Genomic DNA, 21530 nt, shown 5'->3' with positions numbered 1-21530 from the left:
CTTGTTCTTTTTTTTTTTTTAAAGAGAGAGTGAGAGAGGGGAGGGAGAGAGAGAGAGAGAGAGAGAGAGAGAGAGAGAGAGAGAGAGAGAGAGAGAGAGAGAGAATTTTAATATTTATTTTTTAGTTATCGGCGGATACAACATCTTTGTTTTGTATGTGGTGCTGAGGATCGAACCCAGGCCGCACGCATGCCAGGCGAGCGCGCTACCACTTGAGCCACATCCCCAGCCCCAACTTGTTCTTATTCCAGAGATGCAAGGATAGTTTAATATACAGGGATCAATAAATGTAATTTATCACATAAAAAGAAGTAAGGTCATAAATCACTTAGCTCAATAAAGGCAGGGAAGGCTTTATTTATTTATCAGCACCCAATCCTGAGAAAAACAATGAAGAAACTAGGGATAGAAGGAACCTAACTCAACACCATAAAGCTAACCTCACAATAAATGGGGAAAAAGAAAGCATTTCCTTTAAAATCTGGAACAAGGTAAGGATGTCTATCCTCACCACTCCTATTTAATATAGTGCTAAAAATTCTATCCAGAGCAACTAGGCAAAAGAAGGAAATAAAAGGGATAAAAAATACGAAAGGAAGAAGTCAAATCATCACTGTTTTCAAAAGATATGATCCTGGGCTGGGGATGTGGCTCAAGCGGTAGCACGCTCGCCTGGCATGCGTGCGGCCCGGGTTCGATCCTCAACACCACATACAAACAAAGATGTTGTGTCCACCGAAAACTAAAATAAATAAATAAATATTAAAAAAAAACAACAAAAGATATGATCCTATACCTAGAAGATCTAAAAAAAAAACTCTACCAAAAGACTGCTACAGCTAATAAAAAAAATTGGCAAAGTAGCAGATTACAAAATCAACACATAAAAATAAATAGCTTTCCTGTATACCAACAATGAATCTGCTAAGAAATAAATCAGGAAAACAATTCCATTCAAAATAGTCTTGCGGGGAGGGAGGACCTAGGAATAAATCTAACCAAGCAAGTGAAAGATCTCTAAAATGAAAACTATAGAACACACTGAAGAACAAAACTGAAGAAGTCCTCAGAAGATAGAAAGACCTCTCATGTTCATGGATAGGCTAAATTAATATTGTTAAAATGACCATACTACTAAAAGTAATATACAGATTCAATGCAATCCCAATCAAATAGCAATGACATTCTTCACAGAACTAGGAAAAAAAGTCCTAAAATTCATTTGGAAGAATAAAAGACTCAGAATAGTCAAAGCAATTCTAAGCAAAAAAAGCAATGCTGGAAGTTTCACAATACCTGACTTCAAATTATACAAACAGAACCATAGCAACAAAAACTGCATGGTGCTAGCATAAAACCAGAATGAGACTTGACCTTTATCTTTCACCCTCCACAAAACATCAACTCAAAATGAACCGAAGAGTTATGAATTAGAACAGAAACTATGCAACTCCTAGAAGAAAATGTAGAGTCAATACTCCAGCATATATAGGCACAGGCAACTATTTTCTCAGTAGAACTCCTGAAGTTCAGGAAATAATGCCAAGAGTTAATAAGTGGAATAGCACCATATTAAAAGCTTCTGCACAGCAAAAGAAATGATTAGGAATGTGAAGAGAGAGCACCCACAGGATGGGGAAAAATCATTGTTAGCTACTCTTCTGACAGAGGGTTGCTATTTAGAATATATAAAGAAAAAATAAATGTTAAAAAAGAATATATAAAGAACTTTAAAAACTTAACACCAAAAAAAATCAAATAACCCAATTAATAAATAGGCAATTAATTAAACAGATACTTCTCAAAAGAAGAACTACAAATGGCCAACAAATATATCAAAAAGTTTAACATCATTAGCAATTAGAGAAATGCAAATCAAAACTAAACTGAGATCCATTTATACCTGCAAATGTCATAATTTTATTCTCTATTATTGCTGAGTAATATTCCATTGTGTATATATACCACAGTTTCTTTGTCCATTTATCTATTAGAGAGCATCTAGGTTGCTTCCACAGTTTAGCTATTGTGAACTGAGCTGCTATGAACATTGATGCAGCTGCATTATGGAGCTGGAAAATATCATGCTAGGTAAAGTAAGCCAATCCCAAAAAAACTAAAGGCTGAATGTTCCCTCTGATAAATGGATGCTGATCCATAACAGAGACGTGGGAGGCATGGGAAAAATTAAGGAACTTTGATTGTGCAAATGGGAGGGAGGGAGGGTAGGGAGGGTGCATGGGGGCAGGAAAGATGGTGGAATGAAATGGACATCATCACCCTAGGTACATGTATGATTGCATATATGGTGTGACGCTAGATTGTATACAACCATAGAAATGTAAAGTTGTGCTTCAATTGTGTACAATAAATCAAAAATGCATTCTGCTGTCATATATACCTAATGAAAATAAATTTTTAAAAAACTACACTGAGATTTCATCTCACAACAATAAGAATGACAGTCATCAAGAATACAAAAATAATACACGCTAGAGAGGATGGATAAAAATACTTTTACACTGTTGGTGGCATTGGAACTTAGTACAACCACTATGAAAATCAGTATGGAGGTTCCTTAAAAGACTAGACCTGGAACCACCATAGGACCCAGCTACGCCACTCCTTGGTATTTACCCTAAAAAATTAAAGTCATCATATTCAGTGATACATGCACATCCATATTTACAGCAGCAGAATTCACAACAACCAAACTACGGAAACAGCATAAGTGTCCATCATGGATGAATGGATAAAGAAAAAGTAGTATATATATATATATATATACAATGGAGTTTTATTCAGCCACAAAGAAATAAAATAATGTCACCTACAGGAAAATGGATGGAACTAGAGATCATCTTGTTAAGCAAAATAAGTCAAACTCAGAAGGTCAAGGGTCATGTTTTCTCTTATATGTGAAAGCTAGGAAAAAGGAAAAGAAAGGTGAGGGGGAGCTCATGAAAATCAAAGGGAGGTCAGTAGATAGAAAGAGGGGGGGAAATGCTGGGGAGCAATACTGACCAAATTATATTGTTATATTGTGTGCATGTATAAATATGTAACAACAAATCCCCTAATTATGTAAGGGTACAATGCACCAATTAAAAAAATGAGTGTGTGGGGGTGCTAAAGTTTTTAACATGCTACAGAGAATAAAATAATCAAACTTAAAGAAAAAATGATTTTCTTCTTCCCTTTTAGTCCAGACAACGGAACAGGCAGAGGAGATTGAGGCATTTAAAAAGTCTAGAAGAATAGAGGGAAGAATAAACCTCTCAGGGAAAAAATTTAAAAATCCATAGATTTCCCCCACAAAATAACAACAATGCCCTAAGAGAAGGGAACAAAGAAAGATGTGAACAAAACGTCATGAGTCACACACAGTGTTTTAAAGGAATCATAGCTTTTAAGCAAAAATATGTGAGAGGTATAGAGGTCAGAAAAGAGCTATGGGAATTAAGTTTTACTTCATTCTATCCATCCCTCCTTATAAGTTTAAAAATAAAAAGGCTCTTACAGAATTATTTTCCTACCCAAACCTAGTGTCTACCTCAAGATAAACAGAGAAATGCAGATATTAAAAATATACACATACAGGGGCTGGGGATGTGGCTCAAGCGGTAATGCGCTCGCCTGGCATGTGCAGGGCGCTGGGTTCAATCCTCAGCACCGCATAAAAATAAAAATAAAATAAAGATGTTGTGTCCACCGAAAACTGAAAAAATATTTTAAAAAATTCTCTCTCTTAAAAAAAAAAAAAAAAAAAAAAATATATATATATATATATATATATATATATATATACACATACAGTATAAAGAAAAAGTAAAGGGAAAATGGGAGCAATCACATTTGTATTTTCAGTAGTCATCAAGACAAAATAAACAAGTAAAAGGTATTCAAATCACAGATAAAATCATAACCAAATCTCCTAAAATTTGACCATTCATTATCTGAACTTGTACAACAACCTAAGCAAAACAAACTGCCCACAGTACAATTTTGCCAAACTCTGGTTGGGCCTTTGGTATTAATGGTTTTTGCCTAGTAATATCCCCTCCTTTAAGACCCTATCCTGGGGCTAGGGTTGTGGCTCAGCAGTAGAGGCCTTACATGTGTGAGGCATTGGGTTCAATCCTCAGCACCACATAAAAATAAATAAATAAAATAAAGGTATTTATTTTAACTACAACTTTAAAAAAAAAAAATCCTATCCTGTGTTCTTTCATCTCTAGTAACACTTAGGGCTGAACCGTCTTTAAAAATATTCATTTAAGATCTACATTCTCCTTCTCTCTTTTCAAAGATATACTTTTTTTTTTCTTTTGAGCAGTGCTAAGGGTCAAACCCAGGCCTTGCTCATGCTAGGCAAGTGCTCTACCACTGAGTTACATCTCTAGCCCTCAAAGATAAAAGATTAAAACAAAGAATCAATTACTGAGAAAAGACTTAGGCATTACACAAATTGTCAAACTCACTCAACAGTGAGCAAGCCCTTCTATACATATGGTATAATGATTTACCTAACATTTGAAGACTTTGCAATCCCTTGATTTTGAAATTTGACCTATCTATACTCATATAGGTATTCAAATAATCTCATGAAGCATTACTGTTTTTTTAATACAATGATATTCTATTACTACATATTTTTGCTGTTCTGATTCTGAAAATACTTTTAGGCAGAAACATTTTTTCCCATACCATTTAATCTCTCACCAACCTGCTCTTGATTCCCCACAATAAACCTTCTTTATAGGTCTATAAAGAGGCTCCTCTTTACAATGTACAATGAGCTTCATACTTTCAACCTTAAGCAGATATGAAGAAGGAATCTATCCCAAACTCAGCTCTATTCTTTCCATTCATTTTCTAGGCAACCATAGAAAAACTAAAGGAACAGAGGAATTGCAAATATAAATCCTCATATGTGAAAGAAAAAAAGGAGAAACAACAAAACTACATAGGACTGTAGAGTAGGATAATTGGTACTGGAAAGCTAGATGATTTAGGAGGCTGACAGGAATTAATGATGTCAACTCCATCCAGTGATATGAGTGTTATGACCTAAAAATTAATAACATTAACTTGATAAAGGAAATAAATAAAAGAGAAAGGGGAAAGAAAGAAAAAAGGGGAAGGGAAAAAGAAGAATCTAAGAGAAATAAATAACTGAGATGGAGAAAAAGCCAACAGAGAGAGGGCAGAGAACACATACAGTATTACTAACTAGTTATCAGATACAACAAACACAAAAGAGAAGCAGAGTGAGGTAATAGAGAAGAATTAGAAAGGGGAGGAAGAGGGCAGGGGACATAGCTCAGTTGGTAGTGTTCTTGCCTCGCATGCACAAGGCCCTGGGTTCAATTCCCAGCACCAAAAAAAAAAAAAAGAGAGAGAGAGAGAGAGAGAGAGAAAGGGAAGGAATAAAGAAAGTAAGATACCAGGAAAAAAGTTAGTACAAAGAAAGAAAATTAAAAAAAAAAAAAAAAAGACTTCCTTATTTCTAGGAAATAATCTATACTTTCCTTGAAATGTGGCTGACAATAAAAGATCTCCTACCTTCACAGTGGTTCTCTCCCCACTGGTATCAAATCTCCTAATTTTCAAACTAGACCTTCAAGGTCCACTAAGTATTAATATAATTAATCAATACAGCTTTTTAATATTTGATATGAGAAAGGCATTAAAGAATATACTATAACTTTGTACAATACATTTCTATAGCCTATGGTTCAATGCAGTATAGGGATGTAATATTCCTGAATTCTAAAATCGCCCCCCAAAATTAATGGACTTAGTGCTCATGTCTTTACAGTTTATTCTGTAAAAGTGATTTTGCTTTTAATCTCTATACCTCAGAAAATAGAGCTATGTATCATGGCAATCTTCCTTTTAATTTACTATTATTATTAATTACTATAAAATAAATGTCAACTGGGGCTGGTAGAGCCAGCCTAGCATGTGCAAGGCCCTGGATTCGATCTTCAGCACCACATAAAAATAAAATAAAGATATTGTGTCCAACTACAACTAAAAAATAATATTTTAAAAAAATAAATGTCAATAGTGCTATAAAAGAAGCAACTGAATAGAAGTTATCACAGAAATCTATAGTATATCTACAAAATCCCACTTCCTATACTCCTATGGTGGTTTTAGTATTTTCTAAAATAGACTGCTAATGCTGTTCAAATGAACACACGGTACTTTGTTACATCTTACCTTGTTACTTAAATTTATTTCCCTAAAACATGACCTAAAAATTTTGCTTAACCTGCACATACTAAATAAAAGCAAGTGAAGAAGAAAAGAGAAACACTTACTGCTCTGGCAGTTTCCCCAAAATCAATCTTTAGCCGTCCCATGGCTCTGATGATCGCAATGATGGACTGTATAGTATTGCTGTAGACAACTACTTTATACTGTTTACATTCTTCTTCTGAATAACCATCCTCATGAATGATTCTTTAAAAAGAAAACCACAAGTCAATACCATGGACCTAAAATGAAAAGATACTATGGACTTTTTACCCATTAGGAGGAAATCTAGTCTTACAAAAAGCCATGTTCCAACTTACTTCATCTGTTTCACAATGGTACTTTTACCAGATTCTCCAGCACCTGAAATAAAACAAAAACAGACTTTGAATTTCTCTGGATTCACACATAAAAGTATGAAATCAACATAAGTGATAACTATAAATTAATGAAAACCACAGGTCCTAGGGTAACTGGGTGAGACTGTTATGTCTATCAGGAAAAAACAATGGAGCTTCTCCATTAAAGCATTTTACTTTCTTCATGTAACTCAGAAACAAAGTATAATCTACTCAAAGTGTCCCAGGGCCTGCTTGCTATAATTTGTGTAAAACAGACATATTCAAGAAGCATTTCTAGTAACTCATCATAAAACATGATTATATACTGAACATAGGCAAAAATTAATGATTATTTAATTCCTTTGTTGACTACTTGCCATGCCCATGAACTGGAGGAACATTTCAAAAGCAATATTCTCATCATAGGACTTAAGAGACATTTGACTTCTCATTAATACAGAATAAAAGTATTGCCTCCACCACCTTTTCACTGTATATCTCCTCCAGACGCTTAAAACCACACTTCCCTCCTTGCAAAACCAGAATCACTTTCAGCTAACAATCACTATGTCAAATAGGCCTCTGAACTCCTTGACAATCTTCCTGCCAGATCTTCCCCAGTCAATTCATTCTCTCACCTTCCGAAATGCCCCAACACCATTGCCTCTCTCTCCAACATTATACCCTGATGATTCAATCAATCAGGAAAAATTATCTCATTTCCTAATAATCATATGTACCAATCCATCTGCACTTCCACTAGTATTCTTGACCTTCATCAATGGATGAACTGGCTCTGTGATGTCTTAGAGACTAACCCTCTCCTTACACACTACTTCATTTTATCTGCTCACAGTCACGACTGCTGCAATTTCCTATGGTTTTAAACACCATTCATAAACTGATAATAATATTTAACATCTAACAAGTATGATGTCAATCTGCTCTAATGTCATCAATTACTCAAATGACAATTTTTCTCCTCTAACTGGGTCAATCCTGATCAGCTCATACAAATCGTATGCTATACTGACTTTCCATCTTTAGTCAACACACACCCACACTCATCTCTACCTTTCCTTGACCGCACTTATTTCCCTCTAGCTACTACTCCATTTATCCTCTTTACAGCAGAATTCCTCTAACATGTCATATTTACTCGCTGAACCTTCAATATTCTGTACCTTCAATTCTCTCCTTTACCCATTCTAATAAGGCTTCTATCCTCACCAATCTACTAAAACCATTTCTCAAGGTCTCCAACAATTTCCATCTTGACAAACCCAATAGTCATTTCTCATCTTACTCAGCCTCTCAAGCAGGATTTGTCCAAGTTGATGACTTCTCTCCCTTGAAATACTTTCTTTTCTAGGCATGCTTCCAGCTACCACACCTTTCTGGTTTTGACTCCTCAGTTTCTGTTCTCCAATTTCTGAATTCTAAAAAATGTATTGCTTTAAGGCTTCTTCCTCAGTCCTTTTCTCTATCTATACCCACACTCTAAGTTATCTCATCTAATCTTATGAATTATGGTTTTAAACACCATTCATAAGCCGATAGTAATATTTAACATCTAACAATTATGATATGTCAGTCTGCTCTAAGAACTTTGCCCTATTAGCTCATTTAACTTTCACAACAATCCTGTGAGGTAGATATTATTATCCTCATTTTACAGACAAGGCAAATGAAGCAAAGAGATATCAAATAACATGCCCACAATTATACAGTAAGTTGCATAACTTAAATGTACATTCACAGAATTTGGCTCCAAAGTGGTGTATGCTGCCTCTTTTACTCCCAAACATGGATCTGTAATATTGGTTTCTAACATTGGATCTGTACTCATATAGTTAAATCACCTACTGAATAAATTACAATGGATATTTATAGGCATCTCCAATTTAAAATGCCCAAAACTGAGTTACTAATTCCCCACCCCCATCTCAAAACAAACTCTACTCTTCCCTTCATCTTCTCAGTTAATGGCACCAGCATTCATCCAGTTGCTCAGGCTAAAAATGGCAAGTGAACTAACTTAAAATATAACTAACATGCACATAGAATGGGGGCTTCAGTGCTGATCTATACATTAAATATTAGTAAAGCTTAGTTTTATTAAAAAAATAAAAACATACAAATACAGTTTTAAAACAGTTTGTTCCTTGCACATTGAAAACATGGCCTAGATGACAATGAAAGCTTCTAAGTGGGCCAGTGCTTCAGACCATGCCTTTCCTATAGTTTTTCACTTAGTGGCTGGAATAAACTGTGTAAAAAGTACATCTGGGGCTGGGGTTGTGACTCAGTAGTAGAGCACTTGCCTAGTACATGTGAAGTATTGAGTTTGATCCTCAGCACCACATAAAAATAAATAAGTAAAATAAAAAGTATTGTGTCCACTACTAAAAAAATTATTAAAAAAAAAAAAAAGTAAATCAGATCATGTCACAATTCTGACCAGAGTTGGCCCATGGCCTCCATTTATACTTAAAATGCATGGCAGTAACCTTCAATAGCCCTTGCCTACCTCCTCACCCTCATCTCCTCTAGTCTCCACTTTGCTCTCACTGCTCTTGTCAGACCAGCTTTCTTACTTTTCCTCCAACATACCAAACTGGTTCTCACTGAGCCAGATCCTGACTCAGTCTTTGCATTTACACTTCCCACCACCTGAAATAATTTTTGCAAGATTTTCTTCTTCACTCATATTTCTGCTTCCTTCAACAGCCTTCACCGACTAATCTACCTAAATAGCTTTCACCCCACCACACTCTCTTCTTACCCAGTTACATTTTTTTTTTCACAGAATATATCATTTTTTTCACACAACAGATTTGCTTACTTCCTGTCTTCCCTACTAAGATATATGCTTGGTCAAGGCTTATTTATCCCTATATTTCTAGAGCCTCAAACTGAGCCTGACATAAATTACTTAAATATTATTGAAAAAATGATTGACTAATATTCAATAAGCATGACCCTTACCAAATATTTCTCAACTTCATCAACCAAAAATGTAAATTAAAAGATAATTTAAACCATATAAAAATTTTAAACAAGCTACATTCTTGCAGAATCAAAAAGTACACTTAAGTCGGGTGCGGTGGCACATGCCTGTAATCCCAGCAACTTGGGAAGCTGAGGCAGGAGGATCACAAGTTCAAAGCCAGCCTCAGCAATTTAGTGAGGCACTAAACAACCTAGCAAGACCCTGTCTCTAAATAAAATACAAAAAGGGGGGGGGGGGGTGCCTAGGGATGTGGCTCAGTGGTAAAGCATCCTGGGTTCAATCCCAATACAAAAAAAAAAGAAAAAAATGTACATTTATATATGACTTTATTCTTATTACTATGGTCAATAATCAGGGATAGCACTATATAGTTAATATTCAGCAGCACACAGTGACTTTCTTAAGATACTATTTGAAAGAAATGAATTTCTCCTATATATACATCTAGGAAAACTAATGATTTAATTTCAAAAACAAGAATACAAATGCATTTGAGTTACAGTCTACACTGTATAAAACTATTTCCAGATCATTCTATACTAATAAGTGGTTATATGCTAAAAAAGTATAGGTTAATAAAATGTGTACCATTGTTTTATATATTGAAAACAGCATTTCTGCCTTTCATGTTGGACTATTCTGAATGACCATCAATAATTTTACTAATCTTAGCATCAATATCCACCTATCTCTTTAAGTTCTACTCTATTAAAGTGCTAACTTTAAAACAAAACAAAGCCTTTTACAAGGCTCCCTTAGAAAACATCAGTTTGGGGCTGGGAATACAACTCAATAGCAGAGCAGTTGGCTAGCATGTGCAAGGCCCTGGGTACAATCCTCAGTACCACAAAACAAAAATAAAGAAAGAGAGAAACAGAGGAAGAAAGAAAAAAAAAAAAAAAAAGAAAGAAAGAAGGCACTTCTTACTGCTCACAAAACTAAATATAGGATTTGTTTCATGGGTGTTCCTGGGTATTTTATACACATGAAGAGTGAACCAGGGGCTGGGGTTGTGGCTCAGTGATAGAGCACTCGCCTCGCATGTAAGAGACCCGGGGTTCGATCCTCGTCACCACATAAAATAAAAAAAAAACAAAATAAAGATATTGTGTCCATGTATAACTAAAAAAAAAAAAAAAAGGGTGAATCACTGTATACTAAACATCTTTAACCCATTCAGCTTCTAGATCACTATGAAAAGTGCTACCATCTCATCCATCTCCCAAGTACGAAATAAGAGTCATCTAGAACCCATTTGGTCTTTTCTCCTTATCAAGCTGTAACAAAATCTTCTCTCTTTCTTTGTTTTTCTTAAATTAAATTTCTACTTCTCATATGTTTGATGGAGCGTGACACTCAGCCTATTATGTGCTACTGCTGTAATTTTCTCAAACTTAAATTCAAAGGCCTTCTCCAATTACTTCCAAATAGCACTACTAAAAAAGCATCAGCTTAACAGTTTCCAAATTCTTTAAACACTTTTTTCATAATTCTTTCTTATTAGGTCTAAGCTCTTCTGTTTTACCTCAGCCCCCCATAGTCCACTGTTCTAGTAGAAGGGTCTCCAAAAACATCTCACTCTTAGGTTTTCTTTTTTTTTTTTTTAATTGGTTGTTCAAAACATTACAAAGCTCTTGACATATCATATTTCATACATTAGATTCAAGTTGGTTATGAACTCCCAATTTTACCCCAAATACAGATTGCAGAATCACATCGGTTACACATCCACATTTTTACATAATGCCCTATTAGTAACTGTTGTATTCTGCTACCTTTCCTATCCTCTTAGGTTTTCCCCAAGTTGTTTTCCTATGTCCCACCCCTTTCCCCACTACATATGTGGTGTTTGGGACTTCTTAATTTTATCTACATCTTTTTGGCCATACTCCTTCAAAAAGTCATCAAAAGTTGCACATACAAACAAAGATGTTGTGTCCGCTGAAAACTAAAAAATATTAAAATTCTCTCTCTCTCTAAAAAAAAAAAAAGTTGCCTATATTCCCACCAAGGAAAGTAATATCAGGAGGTATGGGGCTGGGGTTATGGTTGGGGCTGGGGTTGGGGCTCAGTGGTAGAGCGCTTGCCTAGCACATGCAAGGCCCTGGATTCGATCCTCAGCACCACATGAAAATAAATAAATAAAATAAAGGTATTGTGTCCAACTACAACTAAAAAAATAAATAAATAATTTTTTTTTTAATGGGGTAGATGCAAAGACTACTTCAGAGACAATTTATGGCTTAGAGAAGGAGGAAATGAAGATGATTCTGTAGGCAGAAGGGATAGCACTAGGCCAGGTTTAGACTATATGTAGGAGAAAACATTGGGAATGTCCCAGAAACAAAAGGGAACGGGATCAGTTAAACTTAGAAACATTATCCTTAAAAGTATATCTACCTAAAGGGCATCCTATATAAATACAAAGAAAGGATGAAATAAAAATGACAAGATTTTTGAGAGAAAAAAAGCTATGTTAGATGGTCTCATTCTTAATAAAAGAGGCAAAGTAATCTGTAGAGAATCAAGAAGTAAAATTAATTTAGAAAATCATAAACAATCAAGTAAAACAAGAGGAATATGTACATAATCACCATCATTGTAAGATAAAAAACAATTTACCAGTACATACTCTACTGCTGAATCATTGGATTTACCTAAATATGTTCATAATTTTAAAGAAATCCCTTAAGAACAGTTATCATTTTATTTGCCCCTTCCACACATATAACACTATGGGTTTTAAAAAAATCAGTCTATTTTTTTAAATGCCTGATATTCAAAAATAAATAAAATAAAGGTATTATGTCCAACTACAACTAAAAAAATAAACATACATTTATTTTTTATACTTGAGTATATTTATAACATACTTGAGTGTATTATACTATTCTATTCAAGTCTTCAAGCACAAAACAGGGACTAATAGAAAAAGCTTAAAAGTGCTTGACATGTAGTAAATGTTCAATAAATGTTAGCCTACTATTATTTACGAATGTGTTTTCACTGTTCAGAATATCATCAAGAAATGTCAAGGCTTGCCAAAGTTTCTTTTAATAAAAACTCTTGATATTGATGTTAGTTCAAAATATCAGTAGAAATGGCATAATATTCAGCAGCTATTTCACTATTTCATAAAACCCTAGATCAGATCTGGATTCACACACATAAACAATTTATAACCTAAAAACTACAGCAAACTATGTCAAAGCATTAGTTATTTTCTCCATCCCCCTCTCTTTCCTTAAATATATTTTAGGCTCTGTTTACAGCCTCCTATCTCACAGTTTTCTAACCCACCTTTGTCTCTATTGCTTTTCCTTAAAGTTTCCTTTATACCTCTTACCACCTGAGAGACAGGCATTCCAGTGGCACCTGAAACACCTCCTTTTGCTTTTAAATAAATACTTGCTACTGTGGAGAAATCCTGAAAATTTTAATAATTCAGAATTATAACTGGAATACAAACCCTCTTCCAGAGGTCTGCAAAATGAAGTTCCAGAATGACAATATTTTTGGATAACCTTCTAGCCAATGCTAGACCAAGACTCTCTCTCTTGTATAGGTCCATTATCATACATATGGAAACATAATTAGAATAGGCATGGGCAGCCCCTCCTCTAAAGCAAGTTAACTAGATTTTTTTCCCTTAACATATTCTCACTTTTCATTTAAACACAGGCAGTTAAGAAGATTTTTTCCCTCCTTTTTAAAGCTAATGACACCATGTAGTAACAAACTCTAACAGAAGAGTGAAATTTAGTCCCAACTCTGCCAAGTCTACTTGGGTGACCTTGGGCAAATAACCTAACTACACAATGTCTTATGTCCTTATATATAAAAGACGGAGGATCCTCACTCAGCATCACATAAAAATAAACAAATAAAATAAAGGCATTCTGTCCATACACAACACAAAAAAATTAAAAACATGGAGGCCTACATGTGATCTATAGATGCACTCTAATATTCTATTATTCCATGACTATAATTACTATAACACTAAAAGCTGACTAAATCTCTTATTCTGACACACAGAGGTCTCGAATCAAACCATGGCTCCCTACTTTCCTATCAACTCAATTTACAACAGCTACCATAATGCAGTTATTAGCATGTTCTCCAACATGCACTCCTGGCTCCAGAAGGGACCAATAGTAGACAGAATTAGAATACATGACAGTAAGGATGAGTTATATGGTATGTAAACTCCTATTATTCATGCTCAAGGGCACTTTATATATGGTCTCAAACTAGCAAAGCCTTCAAGTTAAACTGCTATGGTTAAAAAGAGAAAAAAAGAAAAGAATTGTAAATACCCACAATTAAGGATCACAGGAACACAGTCCATGCTATTTCCAATGAGGATACCTATTGCTCTCACTGGATCCTTCATATTAACAGGTAGTAAGTAGCTAACAGTAAAAATTCAGACAAAGGTTAACAATGACATTTCATGTAAGTGCTTTTCAAGGTACTAACTACAAAAATCAGTTGCTTTTTAATTAATTAAAAGGAAAGATTAGCAGAATCACAGTTGGGGGAAAATGTCACTGAGCAAATAAAAATTATTATTCACTTTTTTTTTTTTTTCAACAAATATGCCTCCTTTGTGCCCAGAACTGCTGGACATCAAGAGTTCAAAGTTCAAGTTTCCTTAGTCTAAAATAACAGAAGAATTGTTTACTCACCCCACTATTTCTCTAAACATCCTAAGCCTTGTATGTATAAATACTCCTGATGCCCCTATTCAAGTCAAACTCCAATTTATTGTTGAAGTCTTCTGCACTTCTCCCACAGTTCTACTGCCATCCCAATGGCTGGCAAAAATTATCCATTTTCAGCATCAGTCCCAGGGGTTAATTTCCAAAATTAAACTCCAGATCGTCCCTCCCAGTCACTGCACCTCAATTTTATCTCTAGCCCAGTTCTGGCTATTCTAAAAACACTATATGACTACCTTCCTAGCTCCTCATCTCCTGGCTTCTCATAAACGGTTAAATGGTCTTCTTGATTTTGATTAAAATAATTATGAAATCTTTTTTGACATAATCTAAAAACCCTTCCATGCCTGTGTACCTCACCCTTAAGAGTACCCTTACCAGGCCTAACCTGGCTCTATAGGATAGGATCAGACACTGTTACACTCGTACTTGGTTAATTTTTTTGTAATTATTCGGACCTATGCCTGTTTAGAATTCCACTTATCCTTAAACTCTTTAAAAGGATAATTCTTGAAAGTACAAAAAGCTGCCTTCTTTCTATAGCCCCCTCTTCCAAAACTAGGGCAGAATAGGCACTTAATAATTATCTGTAGGATGAATGGCTCGAGTTTCTATGATAGTCAGTGGTTGCCTAATCTTATTTTGTAAGTGCCAGCTGCGATGGATGGAATTTTTAATGTGGGCAGTTAGCAGAAACAGATTTCTATTCCTTGGCTATCTTTACTCAACTCTACACCCACTCCTGGCTATGCCTTCAATTCTCAGCCCACTACTATAATGAGAATAAATTTGGACTCAACAGCCTCCTTTCCCTCTAAACTTAATCTCAAACCCTGTCCTAGCTCCCGTGCATGTACTACCATTCTGTTCCAGTAGCATAAACTGCTACAAATCTGTCCTTGTAACCCCAACACCTAAAAGAGTACAAAAAATATAGTGAGCACTCTTTAAATATTCGCTTAGTGGATGAATGAATAAATATCTTATGGGTTAAGTAAGTCAGTGAACTTTCAATTACGACAGAGATGATGGAGCTCTCTTCTAAAAAAGATTTTTTCAAGGAAGCAATCACATACCAATCACTAAAAAGGCTTAAAGGATATATAAGAAAATTTTTATAAAACTTAACTAGCAGGATACAGGCCTGTAATCCCAGCAATTTGAGGCAAGAGAATCACAAGTTCAAGGGCAGCCTTAGCAATTTAGCAAGGCCCTAAACAACTTTGTGAGCTTCTGTCTCAAATTTTTACAATGGGGGCTGGGGTTGTGGCTCAGAGGTAGAGGCTCTCCTCGCACGTGTGAGACCCTGGGTTCCATCCTAAGCACACATAAAAAAAATAAATAAGTGAAACAAAGGTGTTGTGTCTAACAACAACTTAAAAATAAATATTAAAAAAAAAAAGAATTAAATTTTTACAGTGGGAGGGGGGAGTTGTTCCGAGGACCCTGGGTTCAATCCCCAGTATAAAAAAAAAAGTTACTTAGAGTCTCATTAAATTACTGAGGTTGGCTTCAAAATTGCAATCCTCCAGCCTTAGCCTCCTGAATTGCTGGATTTATAGGCATGCACCACCACATTCATTTAGACAGAATTTCAGAATACCTGCCTGCCCATAAACTCCCTTCTAGAAAAATCCTAACTCCCCTTAGTAATCAATCATCCGCATAATATGGGCCAATTTCCTTCCATGATTGGATCAGTAATGAATGCCTGACAGAGTAATCACCCAATCATAGGCTGTCAGGTGCTTACACTGTGTGAAACCTACCTCCAAAAGGTGAGCGGGAAAGATCAGTTATCTGAGAAATAAGTGCCAGAAGATACGGAAAACATTATCCTAAACTAAAAGCTCACAATATGTGAAAGAAAAAACATGCTCACACTACCTTTACAGAGCCTCATTTACACCAAGGTCATAAGGAAAAGATTCAGAGAAAGGTTGATTTGGAAAGCGTCTAGACAAATGAGCAGAAAGACTTTAAAAAAAAAGAAGCCATGAGAGTGAAAAGAGAGCATGCCAAGAGAAAGTTAGAAAAGAAAGAAAGAATGGACAGGACCAAAGGGACCAAAAAAGAGAAAGAGGCAGAGGGGAACAAGTGAAGATAAGAAAGCAAAAGGAGGCAGATATAGTGAAGGCAAGAAGAAAAACAGGTGCCTCAGCTCCTGCAACCATTCTTCAATTTTTCTGTATTCCCACAAAAATCTCCCTATATTCTAACAATTTGTAAGCTAGTTTGAATGAGTTTTCTATTCCTTGCAACAAAATAAGTAAAAAAAAAGAAAATGAATGAAATTAGCTTTAAGGAAATTAGTATTACTTTTGGGGGGAGCTTTTAAAAAGTTTGTTGTTTTTATTAAATATTAAATGCTAATAAAAGGGTACATTTGTTATGTGTAATAAAACAAATTTCTGTGTACCTATTCCTCAAAAAAAATTAAATATTACCATTTATCTTTGAAGCCATCTATGTGTCCCGCTCAATGTCAATTACTGTTACATTAAATATTTCTAGAGGGTAAGTATGCAAGAAGGGAAGGGCAGATTAAAAAAAAAAAAAAACTCCAACTAAAACATATCCATAACTTACATGGCAGTGTATGATTTGTTCAGAGTTTGATGTGTTTTGCCAATTGCATGAACATGAACCTGTAACAAGCCTTATAAAACCAAGCAATAGATCACTAATCAACCATTTTTACATTCATAAATCACTTGAGGAAGCTGTTGGTTTGATTTTAAAAGAGAGACAGACAGACAGTTCACTCAGTTCCCAAAATATTACCTTTTGAGAATATGAACAAAGTAACTTTAGTAATAACAACTGGTCAAGAAGGAGGAGAAGCCAAGTTTCTTCCTCAACTATGCAGAACATAAGAATGCTTAAGGGAGCAGCCATTTGTCAGCAAGGAGGATGATTATCCTCTGCATGCCTTAATATTCAAATTTTGGCCTCTAGTGAGTAAGTTTCTTCACTTCTTTGAAAGCAAAGCAAAAAGCCATTTTTCTAATAATACTAAATTATATATGGTCTTTATATATGACATGACTGAAAACATTCATTTATTTAGGGTAAAAAGGAACAGAAATGCCATGAACAACAGTAATGTACAAATAATCCAAAGACCTATTTTAGTCTATACAAATAATTTCATTATACTGGAGGATGTCCTCCAAAGTTAACAGTAACACTAAATCCATTCATCAAAATCCATATATTCTGCTAGGAGAGGTGGCGTATTCCTATAATCCCAGACCTCTTGGTAGGCTGAGGCAGGAGGATCATGAGTTCAAACCCAGCCTCAGCAACCTAGCAAGGCTCTAAGCAATTCAGCGAGACGCTGTCTCTAAACAAAATATAGAAAGGAGAAAAGGACTGGAGATGTGGCTCAGTGGTTAAGCTCCCCTGGGTTCAATCCCTGGTACAAAAAAAAAAAAAATCCAAATATCCCATAATTTCACCTTTAAAAATATCAGAATCTAATCCTAGGATCCAGAAACATTGATAGCAGCACAGAACACTTTTCTACATATCTATTTAATAAAATGTAAATTAATATATCACACTTTAAAAATTCACCAGTAGGAAAACATTACAATTTGAGTTGCCAGGTAAGGGCCTATTTCAATTTCCTTTAACATATAAATGTTCACCATTGTTGTTAAGACAAAACTTAAAAGTCTGGGTTTCGCATATGTATTTACTTCTAAGTCTAAAGACTTTGGTATGTTAATTCTGTTTGTGTGTATATAATAAAATATGTCTTAAAAAACAGCTATTAAAAATTTCAAATAAATACTCTCCAAATCTCCTGCATATCTTTCCAGCCTCATCTCCTATACCAATCCTTCTTGTCAAATCTATTTGCTCACGCATGCTGAGCCGTAATGCATACTATTCCCTCTGTCTGAATACAATTCTCTCCAGTCTCTGCTTTAAGAATTCCTGTTTATCTTTCAAGGTCCTCTCAAATGTAACATCCTCCAAGAGGACTTCCTGATATGAATATCTTTTTTCTTCCACCTTACAAAATTGACTCCCTCTCAAATCACATCCCACATATATTTCTATTGTTTAATTGTACATATACCTCCCGTGAACTGCTTAAGAGTCTTGTCTATTTCTTATTTCTATCACTAGGCTATAAAAGTGCCTTTTTCATAAGACAATCAGAGATACATAATCATAAATAATAAATGAGCCTCCCACTGTATGGCACAACAATGAAAATCGAAAAGCTCAATAAAAAGTAGCCTTGGCTAAATGTGATGCAGTACCCTAGGACTGGATCACATTCTGGGATGAACCAAATATGTGAGAATTTATTAATGTTGCAAAATGGTTTAAAAGATTTACATCATTAAACTGAAGTAGTACTAACATTATTATTTTCAGAAATTCTAAGTAACTTAACAGACGTAATTATGTCATTACATCAAACAGTGCTCTGTTTTGAAGTTAATGATTCCCCAGTTCTAGGGGAAATAGAGAAAACAGAGGGGAGCCAGGTACAGTGGCGCATACCTATAATCCCAGCAGTTTGGGAGACTGGGGCAGAGGAGGATCCCAAGTTCAAAGCCAGCCTCAGCAACTTAGAGAGTCCCTAAGCAACTTAGAGAGTCCCTAAGCAACTTAGAGAGTCCCTGTCGCAAAATAAAAAATAAAAAATAACTAGAGCCCGGAACCATGGTGCACACCCTGTACTCCCAGCAGCTAGGGAGGTTGAGGCAGAAGAATCACCAGTTCAAAGCCAGCTTCAGCAAAAGTGAGGTGCTAAGGAACTCAGTGAGACCCTGTCTCTAAATAAAATAAAAAATAGGGCTGGGAGTGTGGCTCAGCAGTTTAATGCCCCGAGTTCAGTCCCCAGTACCCCACCATAAAAAGGCTAGGGATGTGACTCAGTGGTTGAGTACCCCTGGGCTCAATCCAGTAACAAAAAATTAAATTCAGCTTGAAAAAATAAAAGCAATTTTTTAGTACCTGACCTAGTATAAATAGGTTACATATCAATATTTATACGAAAAGTAATTACAAGATGACCAGAATCAAATTACCTTAATAATTTTAAATATATCCAGTAGAAATGATCCCTATATGACCAGTCTGGTAAGTATTATTTGCAGGCCAGGTGAATAAAAGTATACAAATGTCTGGATCATAGCAAGATATGTCCAATTCAACAGTTGTAGATTTACAAGAGCAGCTAGAAAAAAATCAGAATATCATCTACTTTTTGAGTTAAATAACAAGAATTTCTGAGACGTTAAAATACATCATTCGAAAAACTTTTTTACATGAATATTAAAATTTTATCAATTTAAAAATATGACTCAGTGACAAAAAGAAAAGCCCACAGCAGCAAAACAGTAATGGATCAATAACATGATAAAATCTCAGCTAATTTTTAACAATCTTCCTTAAACCTTTAAATATCTTTCAAGTTAAATTTAGAAATCAAAGGAATTTCAGACTAAAAACTAGCTTCTCCTAAAAACTTATTTCTAATATCTCTAAGCCACACTCAGGTACAGTCAAACAAATTTGGTCTTTGGGTACCCTTGTTCTTGGCTAAGTTTACATCAGACATATTAATTTCTGTTAAATGTTAAGACAAAAATAGGCCATTTCAGGATATGTTATTTACATAGAGCACTATATCAAAACTAGAACAATTAACCAGCAATCCTACCACAATGTTATTCAGTTCAAGCAGCTTGAATTACAGAAATAAATACAGCTGATCACTAAGCAGGTAACAGGATAGTCTGGATAGATAAAAGCTTAAAGATAACTCCAACTTGCTAAACACTGCAAAAGAGCTACACTAAAATGAAGACAATTAAAATTGAGGGAAATCCAAATACTAGTAGAATTTATTTTCTTTGTATTCTCTTTTGAACATTTACATCAGAGGCATTTTTCTAACTTCAATTTAACTATCTTCTCAAGAAGCTTTGTAGGGTTAAAACGATTTCAATCACACTCAAGAATATGAAAAATAACACAAAAATAAGCCTTTTATAACTTACTTAAATATTCTATCTGATTAATCATATTAACTTCACCATCAAGGGACCTTAAGATCAATTTAAATCCCTCACCAATTGAGAGAAAGAAAAATGAAGTTCAAGGATTAGGACTAATCTCTCAATTTTCAGGCTCTTTGCCCTGTATTACATGGTATCTCCTATTTTGAATTGTATTAATCAGGGATGTGTTTTAGTTAATACTAGTCTACTATATTCTGTTGGCTAGAAAATACATTTAAAAACAAACATCAGTAATCCGAACAAAATTAGTGCCACTGGTCTAGACATTTCTTATAATGAAATTTGTAACATTTTTATTTTTTGGTCTTTACTGCTAATATTCTAGTTCCTGAACATTTAAAGTATCCCCTCTTCTCCTTTCCCTCCAAAGTCCCAATCTCCAATGAAATTAAGCCAAATAACTAAACAAAAAAACAGCACAAGACAGCTAAAACCTATCCACACCAAAATCTACTTTGCCAAATGTTTTTACCTACTCCTTATGAAAAACCTAGAAACACAATATAAGCAGCAAAACAATCTGTTTACTTCTCTTCTTACTTTTGAACAGTTTTTTTTTTTTTGGGTGTTCATAAAAGGTTTACGGGGGGAATTAGCAAGAAAAAACAAGGGTGATGATGATGCATGAACCTCCCAAAATACATTTGATCATGTATATTTTAAACTTTTCTAAAGTAAAATAGAAGGTAATGAAATTCAGTTTACATTAAGTATTCTCAATTGGATATGTTGACAACAGGAGCTTAGAATAGAATCCTACACCCTACCTCAAGGTGAATTGAACTGTTTTCTCTGAACTACACAAAATGACCACACTGAAAATGAGCAGACATGTTCTCATGAATTAATGAGAAATTAGAGCAGTAATATGTTTAGTTCCTCAATATTTCCATCTAATTTCATTATATTCAATTTATATTTAGTGAATGTCTACTAAGTGGTAGGCATTGACATCTATTAATTAATCATTAATTCTTTTTAATAGTGACCCACCCTAGCTCTTATAAAATTATAAAAATTTATAAAGTTCAGCTTTATAAAATTCACAATACCCCAACAACCCTGCCTACTTCAAGACTAGACTGGTGGGTATCTAACAAGGCTGAACCAATCTGATATTCTTTCCCAGGATCCTGGA

At 34.8% G+C, this 21530-nt stretch overlaps 1 protein-coding gene across 1 annotated transcript in view; it reads right to left on the bottom strand.

Moving 5' to 3' along the window:
* The window catches only part of Gnai3 (G protein subunit alpha i3), a 43142-nt gene that overhangs the window by 13876 nt on the left and 7736 nt on the right, over positions 1-21530 (bottom strand). Inside the window, exons 2-3 of the mRNA XM_027922005.2 lie at positions 6585-6627; positions 6330-6471 (exon numbers count right to left, since the gene is read on the bottom strand). Of these exons, the coding sequence (XP_027777806.1) occupies positions 6330-6471; positions 6585-6627 (185 nt within the window). The remainder of the gene's footprint in view (positions 1-6329; positions 6472-6584; positions 6628-21530) is intronic.

The sequence above is a fragment of the Marmota flaviventris genome, chromosome 10, assembly GCF_047511675.1.
Source record: "Marmota flaviventris isolate mMarFla1 chromosome 10, mMarFla1.hap1, whole genome shotgun sequence".
Lineage (NCBI taxonomy): Eukaryota > Metazoa > Chordata > Mammalia > Rodentia > Sciuridae > Marmota > Marmota flaviventris.
This window is presented reverse-complemented; position numbering and strand designations above follow the sequence as displayed.